Source organism: Sinocyclocheilus rhinocerous, unplaced genomic scaffold (assembly GCF_001515625.1).
Source record: "Sinocyclocheilus rhinocerous isolate Xijiao unplaced genomic scaffold, SAMN03320098_v1.1 scaffold3412, whole genome shotgun sequence".
NCBI lineage: Eukaryota > Metazoa > Chordata > Actinopteri > Cypriniformes > Cyprinidae > Sinocyclocheilus > Sinocyclocheilus rhinocerous.
In genome coordinates this window covers 77912-98468 of record NW_015659932.1, presented here as the reverse complement: position 1 = coordinate 98468, position 20557 = coordinate 77912, and the positions used below count along the sequence as shown (strand labels likewise).

The 20557-nt window shown below is 38.3% G+C and overlaps 1 protein-coding gene across 1 annotated transcript in view; it reads left to right on the top strand.

The window, feature by feature from the left end:
• LOC107724536 (partitioning defective 3 homolog) overlaps nt 1-20557 on the top strand; it is a 170564-nt gene that overhangs the window by 77491 nt on the left and 72516 nt on the right. The window contains exons 8-11 of the mRNA XM_016533515.1: nt 451-576; nt 6146-6495; nt 11985-12124; nt 14264-14392. Of these exons, the coding sequence (XP_016389001.1) occupies nt 451-576; nt 6146-6495; nt 11985-12124; nt 14264-14392 (745 nt within the window). The remainder of the gene's footprint in view (nt 1-450; nt 577-6145; nt 6496-11984; nt 12125-14263; nt 14393-20557) is intronic.

Genomic DNA, 20557 nt, shown 5'->3' with positions numbered 1-20557 from the left:
TATTTATATTATTTTTTATTTTATGTATTTTATTATTTAATAATAATAATAATAATACTAATAATAACTTATTTCATTCTGAATTCTGAAAGCTTCTGAGTCTGTATCACAGTGTTAATTTATTAACGTACAGAAGTTATAATAATTGTAGTAACTGGTATATTTGCTGAAGCGGTGTTTACCATAGTAAATACTTGTAGCACTCTGAGCAACAGGGTCCTCTGATTCCTCAAAATATCCCCAAAACTGCTTGTACAGTGTGTTTAAATGCATTGATTTTAATTGCATAGTGGCATTAAATGGAAGCTAACTGTGCGTTCTGTGTTAGATGATGCCTGGTTGAAGCTGTGCGTCTGTGTCAGGCTCTGACAGTAATGTGTGGTGTAGCTGATCTGAGAACTGCGCTGACACTGAGCTCAATGTCACTAATATCTGCTGTGACTGTTCCAGGACGCTGGGCTTGTTAGTGAAGAGGCTGGAGAGGGGCGGGAAGGCGGAGCGGGATGCTCTGTTCCAGGAGAACGACTGTATCGTCCGGATTAATAACGCAGACCTGCGCAACATCCGATTCGAACAGTAAGCCCCTCTCTGGAGGAGATGCAGAGACCGCTTCACGCTTTATCCTTTATGCCTCTCTGTCTTTCCACACTTTCATGAGCTTTCAGTCTTCCTCAGAGCTTTGAAAGCCTTGCTTTCAGCCTTTCATCTCGCCTCTCTCTCTAACTAAACAAAGAATAACATCTCTGTTTAAAGTTTACAGAAGTTGTTCGTGGACCAGATGCAGCAGTAGAGGTTATCATAAGGTCGATTAAAAATCTTTCTTGATTTCCTTGAAGGTTCATGCAGTACGATAACCCTGATACTCTATTAAACTTTTAGAGCTCATAACTTCTTCCTCATTTCGTAATGTCTGTTGAAATTAACCTGCATAAAGTCGTTTGAAACTTCTACCATTATTAGGTTGACTTGAGAAAGCCAGCTTATTGAAATGCTATTTAAACATAGTTATTATTGTTCTGACACTACATTTTCTGACTCTAACTACTCCTAGAACTTTCAAGCTAAAACCACCAAACTCAGCTCAGACCTTCAGACTATTCTGACTTAGTGTGCTTTATCTTTTCTAAATGATCCAACTTATGGTTTTCATAAAAATGAAGATCAAAAATCATAAAAATCCCATAGACTTACATTGACGAAATGTTCACATGAGCCAAGACTATTCAAACTCTATCTATCTATCTATCTATCTATCTATCATCTAATAGACTGCATTGCCTTCAAACTACTTCAAACTGAAAATCTTCAAACTTCAAGTTTTTAAAACATTTTCAAACTTTCTGATCTGGCTTTCTCAAGCCAACTTCAAAGTTTGTCTTGACACACTTTTTTTTTTATCTAGTTGAATATGAACTCGTGTCCACCCACTATCAGACAAACTCTTTCCCCGCCATTGACAGCATCTTCTGTGTTTTCACTGTTATACAGTAGGAGGCGCTATTACACATCTTCGGAAAGAGTACAGAATCTCTGGATCAAAACACAGTGAAGAAGAAGCACAAAATAATCAAATATTATAATAATCAAACATTAAACAGCATATAAATCAAAACTGCCTAATGTTATCGAAACAAACAAAAACTAGGAAGTGATAGATTTATAGATGATTGTAGATGATTTATAGATGATTTAATTTTGTTATTATTTTTTAAAGTCTGCTGAACCAAAAAATGTAAGATATGGGTATTTTTAATTCTTTGAAGAGAATCGACTCAAAAGAGTGAATCATTGGTGAATGGCTCAAGTAAAATGAGGCAGTGCTCTTGAAATAAACTACTAACTTCTTAACATTTATTGTATTAAAGTAACGAAAGAAACCTTGCCCAGTGTAATGAAGTAAAAAAGTAACTACAAATGTACTCAAGTTAGTGTAAAAGCGTAACCAAGCACCGCCCATAAGGCCATCTGATTGACATGTAAAGCAAACAATCACAGTACATTTTGTTCGGTTGAAGTTGATGTCTCTAAATTAATAAACCGGCCTGCAGCCGATAAATCATTCATTCAGGAACATTGTCTTCAGTCGTCAAGAGTCAAGAATCCAGCATTTAGTTGATCATGATAAGCGCTCGTTGTCACAGTTGTAAACACAGCGGCTTTCTTCTTCAAACAGAGGGTTTGGCGTCATAACGGCTTTGATCCCAGTCACACCGTTAAAGAATGTGACACACGTCTCAAGGAAATCATGTGGAATTCAACCAATCAGATGGCGACCTCCAGACTCGTGAAGTGTTTTGCATTTCGTGTGTTTTCTCATTTTATGCATCAGACATTCAGCCAATGGTCTGAGGATAAAACTAATGTAAAAGAACCCACCTTCAGAGCTGGGGAGTAACTGATTACATGTAATCTGGATTATGTAATCAGATTCCAAAAAATAAGTACTTGAAATTAGATTATATTACATTTTAAAATACTGGTAATCAGACTACAGTTACTTTTTTATTGATTATACATATTAACAAAATATAATTAAATTATTCTGAATTTGATTCGCCATAATTTTTATTTTTCATCTTATACATTTTCCTTTCTAAAATAATCTACCGCTTATATACATTCAGAAAGTCTTCAAGTATCTGGAAATTCACATTTGTTTCACATTCACAAATGTTTAATGCTCTTCATGTTGTTAATAACAAATGGAATTTATTTTCTTTCTCTTTGTATTTTTATATCAATATGGTACGAGATTGTTTTTTGAACATTAAAGCATGTCAACATTCTGTTACACCAAATACACCAAATAATTATCTTTAAAATAGCATCATATGACCCCTTTAAATCAACGTGATAAACGAGTTAGGTCAAAAGTAATCCAAAATGAGTCTGATTATATTACCTAAAATGTATAATGGATTACATTACTGACTACAAAATGTGTCTTGTAATTTGAAATCGGTAGCAAACTACAATTTGCAAGTACTCTACCCACCACTGCTCACCTCTAAATCTACTCCTAAAAGTACCCACCTCTGGCTGTAAGGCATATCATGATAAACCTTATCAAATATATCTCTCAGCTCACATATGGCCTGCTGTATTTGAGAAATTTGTTAAATAACAACTCCAAGAAAGAGAAAAGATGAGAATATTGCTTGTAGGTAGAGTGTCATTCCACATTTATCATCGAGAGCTTCCTTTGGCCCAGTCTTGTTCGGCTCGGCTTGGCCTGGTCCAGATGATTGTATACAATATGGCAAGATGAGAACAAACTCGGCTGCAACAGGAGAATGAATGGAAAAAGAGCTCTGGCCGGGATTCGCCACAGGGCACAGAAAGGGCACAGCTGCGGGATAATTCATAATCTCATCTAAAACTAATTTACATACATCATTCAGTCCGCTTACACAAACCCAACACCACAAGTTAATTTCCCCAGTGTCCCAAAGCGTTATTATGTTTTAATTGCTTGGCTATATTTTTGCATGAGACTAGCTTTCGCCGCTAGTGCAAATACACGAACCCAACGGGGTCAAGGATTAAACACAACCTTGCGAATTACATACACATCGGGTCGATAATGTGAGCGTAATACATATTAGATATTACATCCTTTTGTTCTTCGTATATATTGCCGTCCCTCAGGGCTTTGACTCGTCGATTCGGTATGTTAGTTATCTGTGAACAAACTTGTGGTTTCCATGCTTGTAAAGTCGATTCACAAGAGAGTAACGGTTTAATCTGCGTCTGCGTTGTCGTTTTTTTCTCTCTCACAGCTGCGGGATTCATATAGACCGATGTTTTCTTTATCTCTCTCTCTCTCTCTCTCTCTCCCTCTCTCCCTCTGTTTCTTGATTGTGCTCCATGTGGAGTTATAATTCATAACGATATTCTTATCTTATTGGATTGTTTGCATGGGTAAATATTTATCAGCGGTTGATCTAACGCAGTGTAATGACGTGTTGATGGAGTCATTTATTATTCAATCAGACAGAGGGAGTCGCGTGATTAGCTGTGTGTCACCGCTCCGCTCGTCTGCTCACACACGCCGTTTGGAGGCGGGCGGGCTACATTTGCATAAAAATAGATGGGGAGACCCTAAAGTGAGGCGCTATTTGCTGTCTAGTTGCAGAGATCGATTTAATGAAGAGTTTATTGAGACGGAAATAACTCACTCTGATGGTTCTTACGTTAAAGGAGTAAACAGCGACGTACACGACTGTCGAGCTCGTGTTCCTCTGCTGTTTCTCGTTCTTGTGTTGGGTTTAAGTTTCCGGGTCAAACTATCTATATGTAAAATGCAGCATTAACCTGTAGTTCAGATGTGCTTGTCTTGTATTTTTGGGTGTTTACAACAATAGTTCAGTAAAAAATTGAAGATTCTGGCAGGGTTTACTTATGCTCATGTTTGTTTTAAACTCCATTCCATATAATGGAATATAAACGGTGACTGTAGCTTCCAATCTCTAAAACTGAAAAACAACAACAACAAAAAATAAAAGTGGTGACTTGTGCACTGTATTTCAAGTCTTTCCATTCAAAACTATTTAGTCAGATGGTTTTTTTTTTCTTTTCAGCAATGATGATCAAAAATGACAGTAAAGACTTTTAAATTGTTACAAATATTTCTATTTCAAATAAATGCTCTTCTAAGGTTTCTACAAAAATATCGTGCAGCACAACTGTTTTCAGCATTGATAATAATCAGAAATGTTTGTTGAGCAGCAAATCAGCATATTAGAATGATTTCTGAAGATCATGTGACACTGAAGACTGGAGTAATGAAACACTCAGGCCTACATCACAGGAAGAAATTATATTTGAACAGATATTACAATAGAAACAGCTATTTTAAATTGTAAAAAAATAATCAAAAAATAAACAAAATTGTAAAAAAAATAAATGCTGCCTTGAAAGAGACTTCTTTTAAAAACATTTTAAAAAATCTTATTGACCCCAAACTTTTGAACGGTAGTGTGTAAGTCATACTATGTCATACATTTGTACTAATTTGAGATATAATTACTATTATTGTTATTATTATTATTATTGGGATAACTATTCCTTTAACTCTTTCCCCACCAGCATTTTTGAAAAAAACTTGCCAGCCACCGCCAGCATTTTTGTTCATTTTTACAAAAATGTCATGGCCTCCAGAATATTTTGTTGTATGAATATCTGAACATGCAATACATCAACATAAAGAACAGAGCTTGTACTTTTAAACAAAAATTTCTGTTTTATTCTGGCTTCAAGCATTCTTTTTTATTTTATAGGTAATGTAGGTAATGTAGGTAAGTTTAATAAAAAAAGCAGCATTTTGATCAAAAAGCTGATAAAATCACGTATTTATCAAAGACTACATCTGGATCATATTCAGTTTGTTGATCAAAGCATAGATGCAGTGGATCGCTTCCATCAACACCAAAGCTTCACAGTCCTTCACCGCTTCCTTGATCGATTTTCATTGATATGCTGTTTATTGTTGATGATCGCATTATTTTTCATATGCATCTGCTTACATATGAGATCGCTCGTTTCTGCGTCTTCCTAGTCTGTGTTTTTGATCGGGAGATTGTGGACTCATTCAGGAGATGCGTAATAGTGCCCCCGAGCGTATAACAGTGAAGACACGGAAACCTGGAAAAATCTGTGTTTGGCGGGGAAAGAGTTAATGAAATCACCTCATTCTATGCATTCAGAATGATTGTTTCTAATATACATAAGTTACTTATGAACCACTCCATCATATATATCATAACTAGATCTGTTATATATTTATTTATTTGACTTATAGGTTTTTTAGTGTTCCTTTTAGCCATATCTTGCAGGTCTGATGGACTGCTGTTTTTGTCCTCCATGTGGCACACTTATGAAAACAGATCCCGCTTTCTGCCTCTAATACATTTCACTGCTTCTTCCCCAAGGCTTTGCGATTATGGAAATGGCAGATAACGTGAATTAACCTTGTTTCCAACTGTACTAGTACAATTAGCCAACGATAAAGCAAGGCGACCTTTTGACCTCTGCATGTGCTCTGCTTTTAACAATCCCAGTACTTAGGATGAGCCTGTTCAGTAATTGACAATGAGATACATCCTTACTGAGACGTGTGTGTGTGTGTGCTGTTCTCTCCCCTCAGGGCCCAGCATTTGTTCAGACAGGCTATGCGTTCTCCACTCATCCTGTTCCATGTGGTTCCTGCGGTGAAGAAAGCCCAGTACGAGCTGCTGTCTCAGAACGAACTGGGTCTTCAGGCTGCTTCGGGCCCCGGGGACAGGGCCAGTCTGGTGGGAGGAGGTGTCGACTACAGCCCGCGGAGAATGTCCAAAGCCGAATCGACCCTGGGCTATCCCACGTTACCGCACATAGCAAACACATCAAACAAGACCCCACCGGGCCCCAACCAGCCCTCCAGACCCACCAGTGCCGCCTCCTCTGTGGGCTACTCTAAAAAGATCGGCCGCAAGTTCAACGTCCAGTTGAGGAAAGGTACGGTTACTCAAGTCTCATCATACTGATTCACAGCGCTTCACGGTAACCTGACCTTTCATGTGAGTACAGTTACCTAGTTAATTGAAATAGCCCACTTTGTCAGATTTGGTAGAGCGCTGATGGGTCGGCCCAGATGTGATTTGTAGACTTTTTCAAATCTGCAGTGTTTTGCAGAATTAATTTCATTGTGGGAAAATGTGTCTTATTGCTACTGTAGCTGAAAGCGACATTTATTTAATTATATATATATATATATATATATATACACACGAGACGTCTTGTTGCCCTTGCAATAAAAAATAGCGTACGCTATGCATTTATTTATTTATTTGTTTGTTTTCCTCTGAAGTTGCCTGTATTTTCTGCTGTTTTAATAGCTGATGATATCTGTGCGAACGGCGGTGTATCTTTTCCACTGTAGCGACTAACATTGTGTAACTAATGCAGTTAGTACTTCAAAGGACTCGATCTGCTATTGTCAGGAAGTGCGGATGCAGCTTCCTCTCAGACTCACGTACAGCTCCAAATCCCATTCGCTCTGCACGGCAGCTGCATCTCAGCATTTCACACCACGGGACAACTGGAAATGTCTATCAGAGATACCACAAACACACCCAAACAGACACAAACGCACGCATGTTTATGCATAAACCAAGACGTCTGAGGAATATCTGTTAGTGTTTATGCAGCAGCGCCTCTGATCTCCATTAGTGGCGGCTTTTGAGAAGAAAATGCTAGAACGTCAAGCCATGAAACTTTCTGTTTCTCTGATGCTGTTTTCCCTCCCCTCTTTGTCACCATGTCGTAATCACACGCTCCGGCGTGTTTAAATGAAAGAGCAAAAAGAAGTTTCTCTGTCAGTGGGCTTGTCTCATTGGCATCTATTAGGTTGACTCAGCAGGAGAGGGAGCGGTAAAGACACAGTTAAATCCTGACAACAAATGGGCCGGGCTTCAGCGCGGTGTGAAATATGGAGTGGGTTGGGCAGGGCAGGCGTACGCCACGCATTAACGTAAACTACGCCAGAGCGCGTACACACCTCACGCATCGGAAGCCGTGCACGTGCTCAAAGCAGTTGGACATAGTGGTGAATTAGAGCTAAAAAATTATATAAATACTGTTCGGTTTCTGGCACAAACCGATCGTTTCATGTGTTAGGACATCAATGTGTCGTCAGGAGCCGCAGGGTTTAATTTGGATTTGTCTGTGCATGTTTTTTTTTACACTCATAGACTTTGTTACCATTGCCATGCATTATAAGACTGATAGACTGCAACGGTTGGACTTAAAAATCATCAAATGTGTTCTACTGAAGAAACAAAGTCACCTACATCTTGGATGCCTTGGGTGTAAGCAGATAAACATCAAATTTTCATTTTTGGGTGAACTATCCCTTTAAGTATTCAGATTACTTTTTTTTTCAAGTAACTAGTAAAGTAACACATTACTTTTTAATTTACAAGAAAATATTGGAGTTACTAATTTTATTTATTTATTTATTATCCATTACCAAAAAATATTTTAAAAAGTTTTAGGTTTAGTTTTAATAGTTAACAGTAACAACACTGCTTACCACGCATAATTTGCATTAGCATGTATCTAGCTAAATTTGTTACTTTAAGATTCCTTATTTCAATTTTATGTCCAGGCATTTAAAAACTGCTATGAAAGCATTGGCCTCACAATCTGTGTCGCTTTTATACACTAAAGTTGTTGAAAATAAATTGTCACAAACTCCTCTATAGTTCAAGGGGTTGTGGGTAATATTAACTAGAAAAGCTTGCATAATATGCAGAACTCCACCTGATACTACAATATACAATAATATCCACCTTATAATGCAATATTTGTATTATATATATATATATATACAGTATATACTACACACACACAAACACACACACACACACATATATATATATATGATTCAGGACACAGTAATTCTAATCTTGTTTACTAGGGTGTAGGGTGGTCAGTATGTAAATTGGGACACAGTCCTGACTAGCAGCACTCTCTGGGAAACACTGGTGTAGGAGCCCTGAATCCAAACACGAACGCCACTCTTCACTATCAGTCCATCTTCATCTTCTCTCCCTGTGATTCGCAGAGATAGAGGGAGGGAGACAGGAAATGAACAAGCGCAGGGTGAATCGCCCGCTGGCGTCTGGCTGTGATGCAGCAGATGTTGAGCGCTGCGGTTCTGGCATGCGTGCTGGACTGAGCTGAGCTTGTGTTACAGGCTAAATACAGCAGATCTGTGGGAGCCTTCAGCGTTTACCAGTACAAACACCGAAGGCTTGCTCTCTGCCCGGGACTTCACCTGGAAGCTGATGCACTCTCTCGTTTCGTCCCGTTTGCAGTGAGGTTATTGACCCTCGTCGAGCCTGTTTAATCTGTCAGAGCTCTCTCAGATTGGCTTCAACACGTCTGTGCCAGCTGAGAGATTTATTTGCTCTGGGCACTTTACCCACTTTACCCTTCTAGATTTATGAAAAACAGTGTTGTCTTTATATCAAATTCAAGTTTTATTCAGTGACAGGTGCACTGCTGAAATAAAATAATGCATCTAATGCTGTTTATACTCAAGGTTCATTCTGCTCAAGCGACTGTAGCGGTGAATAGCTCACATTTAGTGTTTTTATAGGCTTTTTTAAAACACATCAGTAAAAATGTAATGTAAAATCATATTTTATGCCTCCTACAACTCTCGTTTTTTCTGTTTTAAGGTTTATCCCCAGCTTTTTCCAACTCTTTTCTTGTTGAATTTAAATGCTTGATGTTGTGTTCCTTGGTTATATGGTAACTCCATTACCATATTAACTACCTTTTATTAATATTTTTTATAATAATGATTTATTATATACAGCCATCATAAAGACATTCTTTCTGTAAGTGAACACTGCAAGGACACATACATGTCTCCATTTGTCTTTTAATAATAATTATAATTATAATATTTATTTATGTATATTTATTTATTTATTTATGTATGTTGGTTGGTTGGTCAAACAGGGATGATTAAAAAAAAATTCTCAGGAAAAAGTTATTTTGTCCCATTTTTACAGTGTTTTGATAATTTAATGGATAATAAGGCAAATATGATTTTTTTTTCCTGCTATGTGGATATGGGAGTTTTCTGTTCTCTCACTGGAGCTTCACTCATTTAAAGAGTCTTCCTTCTCTTTCCATTAGTCCATTTGTCTTTTTTTGTTATGATAATCTTAAAATAGTACTTTAAGAGGTCTAAGACCACACCGTCCTCTCTCATTTGTCTTTTCCTCCTGCTTTCTCTCTCAAGCCCTCATAAATTAATGCATTACGGAGAACGTTTTCCTAATTTCTTCCTCAAGCTGTAATTTTCTGTACTGCCTTACATTGCTTGATTTTTTTAAGCTTTAAGACTTTGGCACAGTCACATAGACAGCATTTTTTATTATCTTTCTCTCACATAATCCAAAAAAAAAAAACTCTCAACAACAGAAAAAACCCTGAAAGTAGACCGTGCCACATACGTGATTAATTAGCGCGGGGCTATTAGTGTTCCATCCCTGTAATTACTTGATTGTAAGCCGTTAACAGCTGAATGTCCTAATGGCCGAAAGTTTGATTGTAGTAATTATCCTGTAGGGGGCATCAGGTGGGGTTTTGATAGCCTCACAGGCCTGTTATTGACTCTGGCTTCACTTCTGCCGGCTGTGGCCGTACGTCTTGGAGCAGTTAGCCCAGCACCATAACAAACATAAACCATTTAGAGAACAGCACAGCTACTGACCCCAGACCAGCAACACCGGCTCATGCTGTGTTCTTTGGAACATCGGAGTTTCAATACAAGTTAAGCTCAATCAAGGGCATTTGTGGCATAATGTTCATTATCTATATATAATAGATATATAGTCTATATTATATATAATGTATCATTATTCTGAGAAACGCTGTAGTGGAAGTGGATCGGACCGAGCATCAGAACACACTTCTAGCCAATCACCAGTAAGGGGCGTGTCCACTCATGATTGGGGAGTTGCCTGTGCTGCATAGCATGTTTGTGAATTTGGGGGCGGAGCTATTAAGATAGAGGTGTGATCCTTTTGGGTAGGGGCGTGTATGTTTTGGTGATTTCAAATATAAACATATAGTTTCTCAAAAATCACTTACTGCACCTTTAATGTTTGCAAATTGGCCCCATTCACTTCTCTTGTGAAGATTCGATCAGATTAGTAACATTTTAGTGAAATTTCATGGGCAAATGCCCAGTAATGATTAATAATGTACTGATGTATGAAGAGAAGTCACGGAAATCACCAAGCAGCTTTCTGTTAGTCAACACAGCCAACTTTAACCCGTTGCTAAATCCACGTTTTAAAATCTTTCACCCTCATGTGAAGTTCCAGATTTGCACTGATTTCTATTGAAATGAATGGATTTTGCCTGTGAAAATTCGCAGAATAATGTTAAGTGTGACCGTATTCTGTCCCTCACTTTTTGACTCCCTTTTTTTATTTGTGTTATGATGCCACAAGTGTTGTTTTATTGAGCATAACTTGCTTTGATGCTAGAATATTGTGTTTAACCTTTTGAAAAATTCCCTTTTTGTGCACAAACCATGAACAAGACATATCCCAGATATGATATAAGTGAACACAGACAGTCCTGAAGGCTACAAATGTGTCTCCAGATAAAAATACCATTCACTTCTCTTGTGAAGATTCGATCAGATTAGTAACATTTTAGTGAAATTTCATGGGCAAATGCCCAGTAATGATTAATAATGTACTGATGTATGAAGAGAAGTCACGGAAATCACCAAGCAGCTTTCTGTTAGTCAACACAGCCAACTTTAACCCGTTGCTAAATCCACGTTTTAAAATCTTTCACCCTCATGTGAAGTTCCAGATTTGCACCGATTTCTATTGAAATGAATGGATTTTGCCTGTGAAAATTCAAAAAAGAATAATAATAATAAAAAAACTGAAACTGAAATAACATGAAAATAACAAAAGTACATAGCAAAATTACGAAAACTTAAACAAAAATGAAAATAAAAACTGAAAATATATCAGGGTTTTTTTTTTTTGGATTATGTGAGAGAAAGATAATAAAAAATGCTGTCTATGTGACTGTGCCAAAGTCTTAAAGCTTAAAAAAATCAAGCAATGTAAGGCAGTACAGAAAATTACAGCTTGAGGAAGAAATTAGGAAAATGTTCTTCGCAATGCATTAATTTATGAGGGCTTGAGAGAGAAAGCAGGAGGAAAAGACAAATGAGAGAGGACGGTGTGGTCTTAGACCTCTTAAAGTTAAATAAATTGAAATATATAAAACAAACAAACAATAAATAAATAAAAAATATGTGCTGCAAAAAGTGACATTTTACAACCCACACTAAACTTAAAAATGTGAAATGACATTCCCAGACGGTCATTGTTTGATCTATAGCCAGACTCTTTAGTTCATTTACACATGTATTGTTTGTTATTTTTGTGTTGTAGGTCCGGAGGGCTTGGGTTTTAGCATCACCTCCAGAGACGTCCCGATTGGCACTTCCGCCCCCATATATGTGAAGAACATCCTCCCGCGTGGAGCCGCCATCCAGGACGGCCGTCTGAAAGCTGGAGACCGGCTGCTCGAGGTGAGAAAACCTGGAAGCGGTTGAGAGCGACGAGTGACATCACACGGCCCTCACTTCCTCTTCCTTTTCACAGCTTCCTGAACTTTCAGCACCATATACAGCTTTTCTCATGCTTTTCTTATTTTAAAATCCCAACAAAGTCCATTCTTATTTTAAAATCCCAACAATAGTCCATTCTGCTTGGTCTATCGGAGGCAAGATGTCCATTGTTTTCCTCTCTCCCTTGTGAGAAGCACTTTCCTTTTTAGTTTGGGAGAGTAAATAACCTCACTAAAAGAGAATGGACAAAAAGAAGTTTAGCTGATGGCTGATTTACAGTGACAGCCAATCAACAATGGCTATTTCATTTAGAAATGGAGCAGGACACCTGCAGGCTCTCATGCCAGATGCTACTGCGGAGCCAGAACGTCATCCATTTGGCTTAACAAACCCTGATTCATCGCTTTAATGGAGTCGAGGCCTTTCAGAGTGCCTTTATGTTGCCATAGAAATATCAGGACAGTACTTCCTGTTGTCATGGTCACAATAATGTGTCTGCAGTTAATTGTAATGCTTGATTGGATGTAATTACATGGAATATAATTCAGGTTTTATTTGTTGCTTTATTAAACACTCAAATGTCTCACATCAGCATCCTGTAACGTCAAATTTGACAGCAGCGCCACTTTTGCACAGGTCAAGCTTTTTAATATGATGCTCAAACCTGTTTAAAGGGGTCATATAATGCTACATGCACTTTTACAAGTTGTTTGAACTGAAATGTGTGTTGGCAGTGTGTACACAACCACCCTAAAATGATAAAAATCCACCCAGTGGTTTTTTGTTAATCTACTAAAATCTTTACCCCTTTCTCAAATCGAGCCGATCTCAGATGCCTGTCTGTGTGACGTTTTTTTTAACGAATCTTTGCAAATCGCCTTTCCTATTAATGTGCTAATTAGCAAGTTTCACGATGAATGAGGCTAAAATAAACAGTTTCTCTGAGAGCAGCTTGGAAGAGAGGGGCGGGGCCAGCAGAGCTCATTAACATTTAAAGGAAAATGCTACAAATCTGCATGCTCTGAAAATAGTTTTTTTTGACAGGGTAAAAAAAGGTGTTTTTTACACTACCATTGAGAATTTTTAACCAAACTATGTTACAGACTTTTCATTAAGACCCTAAAGAATCATACTGACTTGTGGAAAATGGGCATCCTATGACCCCTTTAACCAGTGATTAAGTGTGTAATTATTAATACTATATGTAGTATTTCTGAATTCGGAATATTATGTATTATATGTAAGTTAATTTTAGCTAAAAATTATTTTAAGACTTGTTCACATTGTTGAAAAAAGCTGAAATAAAACAAATTATAAATACTGGATGAAAAACATAATATAGTTAACATAGCAACTAAATATTATAGTTTTTATTTATATTTTGAATTTGTTTTTATTTTTATATTTTATGTTTTCTTTCTAATTTCAGTAATTTTTTTAGCAATTTTGTTGTTTTTGTCATTTTTATTAGTTTTTGTTTTTTTTAAATATGTCTATATAGTTTTTATTAATTTTTTTATTTCAATTTTGCTTTGTTTAATTTTAGTAGATCGAGTTAATATTGCCTTGGCAACTAGCTGAAATTTTTTTTTTTATTTTATTTAAAGTTTAATTTATTTCAAGTAATGCTTTTTTATGGTTTTAATTAATTAATTTAGTTTTAGTTAACTATAATAACTTTGCAAGTAATTTATATAAATTAGCTGAAATTTCTAGAACTAAAACTGAATTAAAAATAAATTGAATCTAAAATACATTAAACAAATAATAAAAATGACAAAAGCAAATAACACAGTTACTAAAACCTAATCTAAAATGAAAACTGAAAATAATAAAAAAGCTAAATAATAATGCTATAATGTTATGAACATAGTACTAAAATAACATTTATAAATAAATATGTGTGTGTGTGTGCATTCTTATTATTTATTCTTTTATATAATATAAAAATGTTTTAAAAATGTGTGTTTAGTGCATGTGGTTTACAAAATGAAAAATATACATTGACGAAAACTGATTTGCTTCACTGTTAAGACAAAGGAGCAGCATTTTGCTGTCAGATCCTCATTTTTCTGATGATTTCTGTTTGTGTGGGTGTAGGTTAATGGAGTGGATCTGAATGGTAAGACTCAGGAGGAGGTTGTGGCTCTGTTGCGCTCGACTCCCATGGGAGGCACTGTAGGTCTTCTCATCGTCAGACAAGAGGACACTTTCCTGCCCCGCGAAGTGGTGAGTCACACGCTCACACTCCCACACACCTAAATGTGCAACCATCTTAAAATGGCTTAACAATAGCCATAAATAGTCTTCTTGATATCACACAGAGTTCATATAGCACCATGGAATGGCCTCTTCAACCCTTTCCCTGCCTCTGGCCTATTTAGGTCACATGTGTGCCATAGAGGCAGCTGCCACTTGCCTTAACTCGTTTTGAAGTCATTATTATTTCCATAAAAGATAATTCAGGAGTGCAGATGAACTCCAGGCTGCCTTGGCATTTGTATGCAGATTTTTTTTTTTCTTGGTCGACATTCCGTAAAGATGCTTCTGTATTCAGCCAGTGCTGAAGGTTCCCATTGGCTGTCTCAGTGATCTGTTGCTTACAGCATCAGTAAAATTCCTCCTTTGCACTCAGCAGTGTTGATGACAGGAAGTCTAAATCCTGATATATGAATGCTTCTAGCTATGCAAGCTTGATTTGTTGCAAAATGCGTCAGAAGTCATATTATGCACCACAAGCACGCATTGCATTCATACGCTGACCGTTTTGAGTGCTAACGGTTTTCTTCTACAGTCAGTTGTAGCTCTTTTAGGTCAATTGCTGTTTGGCGGAGACAGTTTGAAGAGAATAAAGCTGAGCAAGATAGTCCAAGTTAGTTACTGTCTACATGTTTATAGCTAGTTAAAGCTAAATTGTTAGCCAATAGTTACCTGAATTTGAAGGTAGCTATGTCTCCTATCAAAATTGCAATACAGACCCAAACAATGTTGTTTGCTTTCAGCTTGACTCTGCCAACACAGGCTAATTGCAAAAACATGCCTCTACCTACATTTTTGCAAAATTCCAAAAACTAGGCCAACATACAATTCACTGCCGTTTCCAGCTGAAATGAACACTATAGGCACTAAAACACCAACAACTTTTATTATTTTAAAAGTTTTGATGTTTGCATCACATAACCAGCTCCATATGTATGGCTTTTCTGATGTAGTAAACTTGCTCGGTAGCGCACCCGGTACAGCATTGCTCTTACGAGTTCCATAAAACATGAATCACGATAGGTCTTTAAGAGTCTTAAAGACTTGTAGACACAAGCTAAAATGTCACTGTTGCTTCAGCAAATGCATTTTTATCTCACATTTGCTTTTGTTAACACTATTGCTTAGGTTTAGTGTAGGTGCTATGTTCTAGCATCACTCACAGGACATTTCATTTCCGAAATGCCTCGATGGATACAAGTACCAACGTAATAAAACCTTGCCGAATTCATGTTTTTCTGTTTTAGATAAAATTTAGCATGCTTTTAGACTTTCCACTTGGAAAGTGTCACAAAGCGTGCAAGAAGCAACATCGTTTTTTTCCAGAGAAGTCACCACAGGACTGGGTTGGACTATGTCTTCATCAACCAATGGCAGAGTGTTTGGGAATCTGCTTTTTTTTTCTCTCTCTCTTAAAAGGATTCAAAATACCATAGAGTACACACCCAAACCTATCGAAGAGGCCAGCATGTTTTGATGTGTGCCATCTTCATAGAGGCTTGAAAAACACGTCCCCGGAAGAAAGTTCAAACGCGGGCTGATTGATTTTGGCCTTATTTAAGCTTGAGGTGATTGAGAGCGGGTGAAGATGAGGTTTGACTTCCTTTCTCTGGCTCCAGCAAGATTTGATTAAAGACACCATCAATGAAGACACAGTTTCACCAACTCTCCCGCTCCACCTCGTTTCTCATCAACTCCCCCTTAAAATGTGGAGTTTAAGACATCAGAACGAAAGGGGTGGGAAGAGAGAAAGCGAGGGAAGAGATAAACTGTTGGACGCTTCATTACTCTTATTGTCACATTAACATTCAGGAGGCTTCGGCTTTTCAATGCACCCCGTACAGGCATTAAAGGATCTCAATAATCCATACAAGTATGTTCATAAAAATCAGATTACAAACGCATCACTCTACTGCTGACAGTTATTGCAAATAAAGTGGAGAGAGAGAGGACAGCGGAGGGTTATTGATGCTATTTTGTAGGTCTCCATGAGAGAGAGCGAGCATGGTGGTTTAATATGATGCTATGGGGAACCTTGTCATATGAGCCAATCACAGTGCCAGACTATTAACGCATCATCAAGGAAGTTCTAAATCAAAAGACTGACACACTCTGCTACAGTGACAGGTTACAGTCTAATAAATCAACACAGCCGAGTACTTAGTCTATGCTTTATGCTATTCGAAGACACAACGCAATTAACCTCAAATTATTATAATGACATCAAGAGAGAAAGTAACAGATCGGAGAAAGAACAGAACCGCTAATGTGCTGAGGGATCTTATTTATTTATTTTCATTTATCTGCACGCATACGATTAGCCTCTGAGGCGTTGAGGGAATTGCAGACATTTTATGAAAGCGTGAGCGTCAAATGCGGGCAGTGACTTATTGATAGGGGCGTCAGCTTTAACCTTTGCTCACAGCCGAAGTCTGGTCCTGAGGGAACCGCAGAAAAATGAGCTTTGATGCCCCCGGCTGGCCCTCGCCCTTTAGAGAAAAAGAGAATCGAGAGAAGGAGGCTGCACCACGGGCATGTTCGGTGAACTCCAAAGAAGCTGTTGTGCCGGAATCGATGAAGCGCTGTCCTTGGAGTGTTCTGGAGTGTGGCTGAGGGGCTGGTGTTAGTTGAGTGCAATTATAGGTCATGTGGTACTCAAAGTGCAGTGTGTCATGGTCAGTGTCATATACTCATGAGATTACTGCTCTTTAAACAGCTGATTTGTTGCTTGGTTTGCTACTCCTGACAGGTAGATTGAGACTCGCTGACAAATTTGACCCATTCTGGGTCAGTCTTAGTAAGTCCTTGCTGAACAGACTACAACCCTTCCTTTCCCACTGAATGTGACATACCTCGACTGATACCACGTTTTGCTTTCATCCGGTGGTGTCAGTGCGGTCATTTCGATACATCACTTAAATTGAAGTGTCCCCAACTAAGCAAGCCAAAAGGTGACAGTGGCAAGGAACCCACACTCCATCAGAAATGGAGAAAAAAACTTGGGAGAAGACGGGCTCAGATGCTCCTCTGGCTTAAAGGGGAACCAGTTCTCCTTACTCCTGGCTCAGATGGGGGACCAGTTCTCCTGTGGTCTTTGCTTAGGCCAAGGGAGAACTGGTCACCCATCTGAGTCTGGTTTCTTCTTACACCAATTATACTATTTTGATTTTGAGCTCCTAACCCAACCGCTACCCCTGATCCTTACATTTGTCAATATCAAACAAAGGATATAACATGCATATGCAACTATAGTCACAATTTATAAAAAAATGACAAACATTCCAAGTCTTCTGAAGCTAAATGATTAATTTGCATAAGGAACAGACCCAAAAGTGATCACCGCCTCCAGCCATAACGTTCAAATCATAAACACATTACAAACTGCCACATGAAAGAAGCGTTATGTTAGGGTTGATTGTTGTGTGCTTTGTGACTGATTGCATCATGTTAATGTTAAGATTTATCTTTTGAATGAGATGTGACTTTGTTAATGGAGCGGGAATATTTTCAGCGATTAACGCCTGAAGTTTCACTCTGTTCCTCACAAAAAGATATTGTATGGCTCCAGAGGACTTGGGATATAACACGGGCTGATTGTAATGCTTATACTGTTTTCTGGTCAGTTTTTGCCCTAAATACCTGTGACTGTACTTTTGTCTGACTGTTACGTGTTTTATATTGTTGAGAAATTGTTTAGGGAAGAGTTGTGGTTAGGTGCTCACTTTTACAAATGCATGCAAAGAATTAAGGGATCTGATGCACAAGGCAAACAAGTAAGGGAGTAACCTGCACATTGAAAAATTTTGCCCAGTGCGTTAAAAACTGACGCCAAGGGGTCCTGACCAAGAGTCAATATGTGACGAGTTGGGAGTGAGAACATGTTGGTAAATCTATCGTTAAGTTCATCTTTGGAAGTGGGCCATTGAAGAAGTCTGCAAACTTGTAAATAGGGCTTTGTTTTCTGCAGTTCAATAAAATCCTGTATACACAAATGCTCAGGATTTGTGTAAAGCTAATCAGATTGGATTTTGCAAGAGCTCCGTTATGTGTGCCGCATGCATAACATTGGCCTCAAACAGTCTGTTAGTGCTCTACGGCAGTGACGTCTGAGACTATGGAGCACCTTGCCATCTTAACATTTGCATCAGGTTTGTTTATTTCGGAAATTGAAAGATAGCCTTGAATATAAACCAGTCATTTGTGTTTCAGAACTGAAAAAAAGGATGTCAGAGGAGCAGTGGACAGTCAGTGCGATTGATGCAGAGGGTGAAGGATTAGGAGAAATGATGAAAGAGGGAGGATCTGGGAGGAGAGCGAGGGAGCACGACTCAGCGGGAGACGGATAGGCCAGAAGATGGAGAGAGAGGGAAAGAATGAGAGATGTGATAGGCATCTCAGGGAGCCATCAAAAACTCCACTGTGGAGAAAAGAAGGGAAAAAAGAGAACTGACAACAGCGGCAAGGGAGAAAACGTGTTTTGACAGACATCCTGCACTTGATGAAATCTTACCTTGCCACTTCGGTGAGACACACACTCACGAACACACTCCGAGGCCTGACAAACACCCTGCTGCTGAATTATTCATGTCAGAAAACACAATTATCCAGCACACTAATGTGGCCAGCGGCAGCGTGAGAGCATTAGAACAACACAACTCACACACATAAGCAATTCCATCGTGTACACAAAAAGCCCACCGTGTTCTTCTGCCGGCTGTCTGGTCTGCACTGACCGCAATTTATCGTTCCTTTCGATCTCCCAGTGTGCACTGCTGAGAACGCTCAGAAGTTACGCGTGTTTGCGACCACTGCTAAGCCAGAGTGATAAGCGGAGATTGTACATCACCTCCTTCCCTCCGCAAAGTAAATAACTCATTGTGAAGACTTCAGCCACGCCAGGCAGAAGGGAACAAAGGAACGAGAGTAAATAGGAATTACTTCCAAAGCTTTGGCTGGAGATGAGACTGTGTTGATTGATATTAGCATGTTAACTGGTAGCGACAAGGCGTCTTGAGTGGGGATGGACTCATGGGGATGCTTTGTTTTGCTTTGCTTTCATTTGTTTTGTTTTGCCTTTTGTTTTGTTTTGCTTAAATTTGCTTTGCTTTTGATTTTTGGGCTTTGCTTTGCTTTGCTTTGCTTTGCTTTGTTTCGCTTTGCATTTGCTTTTGTTTTTGCTTTCGCTTAGCTTTTGTTCTTTTGCTTTGTTTTGCTTTTGTTTTGCTTTGCTTTTGCTTTTGTTTATTGTTTTTTGCTTTCTGCTTTTCGCTTTTTGGGCTTTGCTTTTGCTTTGTTTAGCTTTGCTTTTTCTTTTTCTACATTGATCAATGTAGCCAATCACAGTTTTGAAAAAAATGTAGTTTTGCACATCCCTGCTAGATGGAACATGACTAATGGGGAGAAATGGAACAGAACGATTCTTGAGACATTTGAACCTTTTTTGTGAATTTGACAATGTCTTAATTCACTATGGCATTATTGTGCATAGATTGGCAATATAAAATGGTGCAAATGGTGCATCCATGGCTCACCCCAAATACTTAAGGTTGATTTATATGTACTTGAGCGCTCGAGCAGCCCAAATTACCAAAATGCACTGCAGTTGAGCCTTTAATGGCAGACTTGACAGATCAGAATGAAATCTCTGAGCAGTTTTGAGTAGGTTTGTTTGTACTCTTGAAACTGTTTCGTATGCATCATTTTCTGGCTCAACTTCCTTGAAAATAACCCTATGAATGATGATGAGCTTTTTCTATTCATGTTCAAATAATACGCCCATCTGTAGTCAATTGGAGCTCTCTCCAAGCTGGAGTTGATGCTCACGACTGTTGCCTTGTTCAAACATACAATAACTGCAACTCGTCAAAGCTCTTGGCTGCGCCTGTCCAATCCAAAATCTCCCAGAACGGTCCAGATGACAGGGTGTACGGGAAACTTGTTTCAGCTCGGCACAGAACAGTAATTAAACACTACATTAAATTCCTCTTCATGACCAGTTCAGACTTCTCATGGATCCATTAGAGGCTGAATCTGCCAAGCTAAGAGAATCTTAATTGCGCAATTAATTTGAACGCTGATGTCTACTGACAGTTGGATTTATGGTGTCTATTGAGGCCAGATCCAGACAAATGTGTG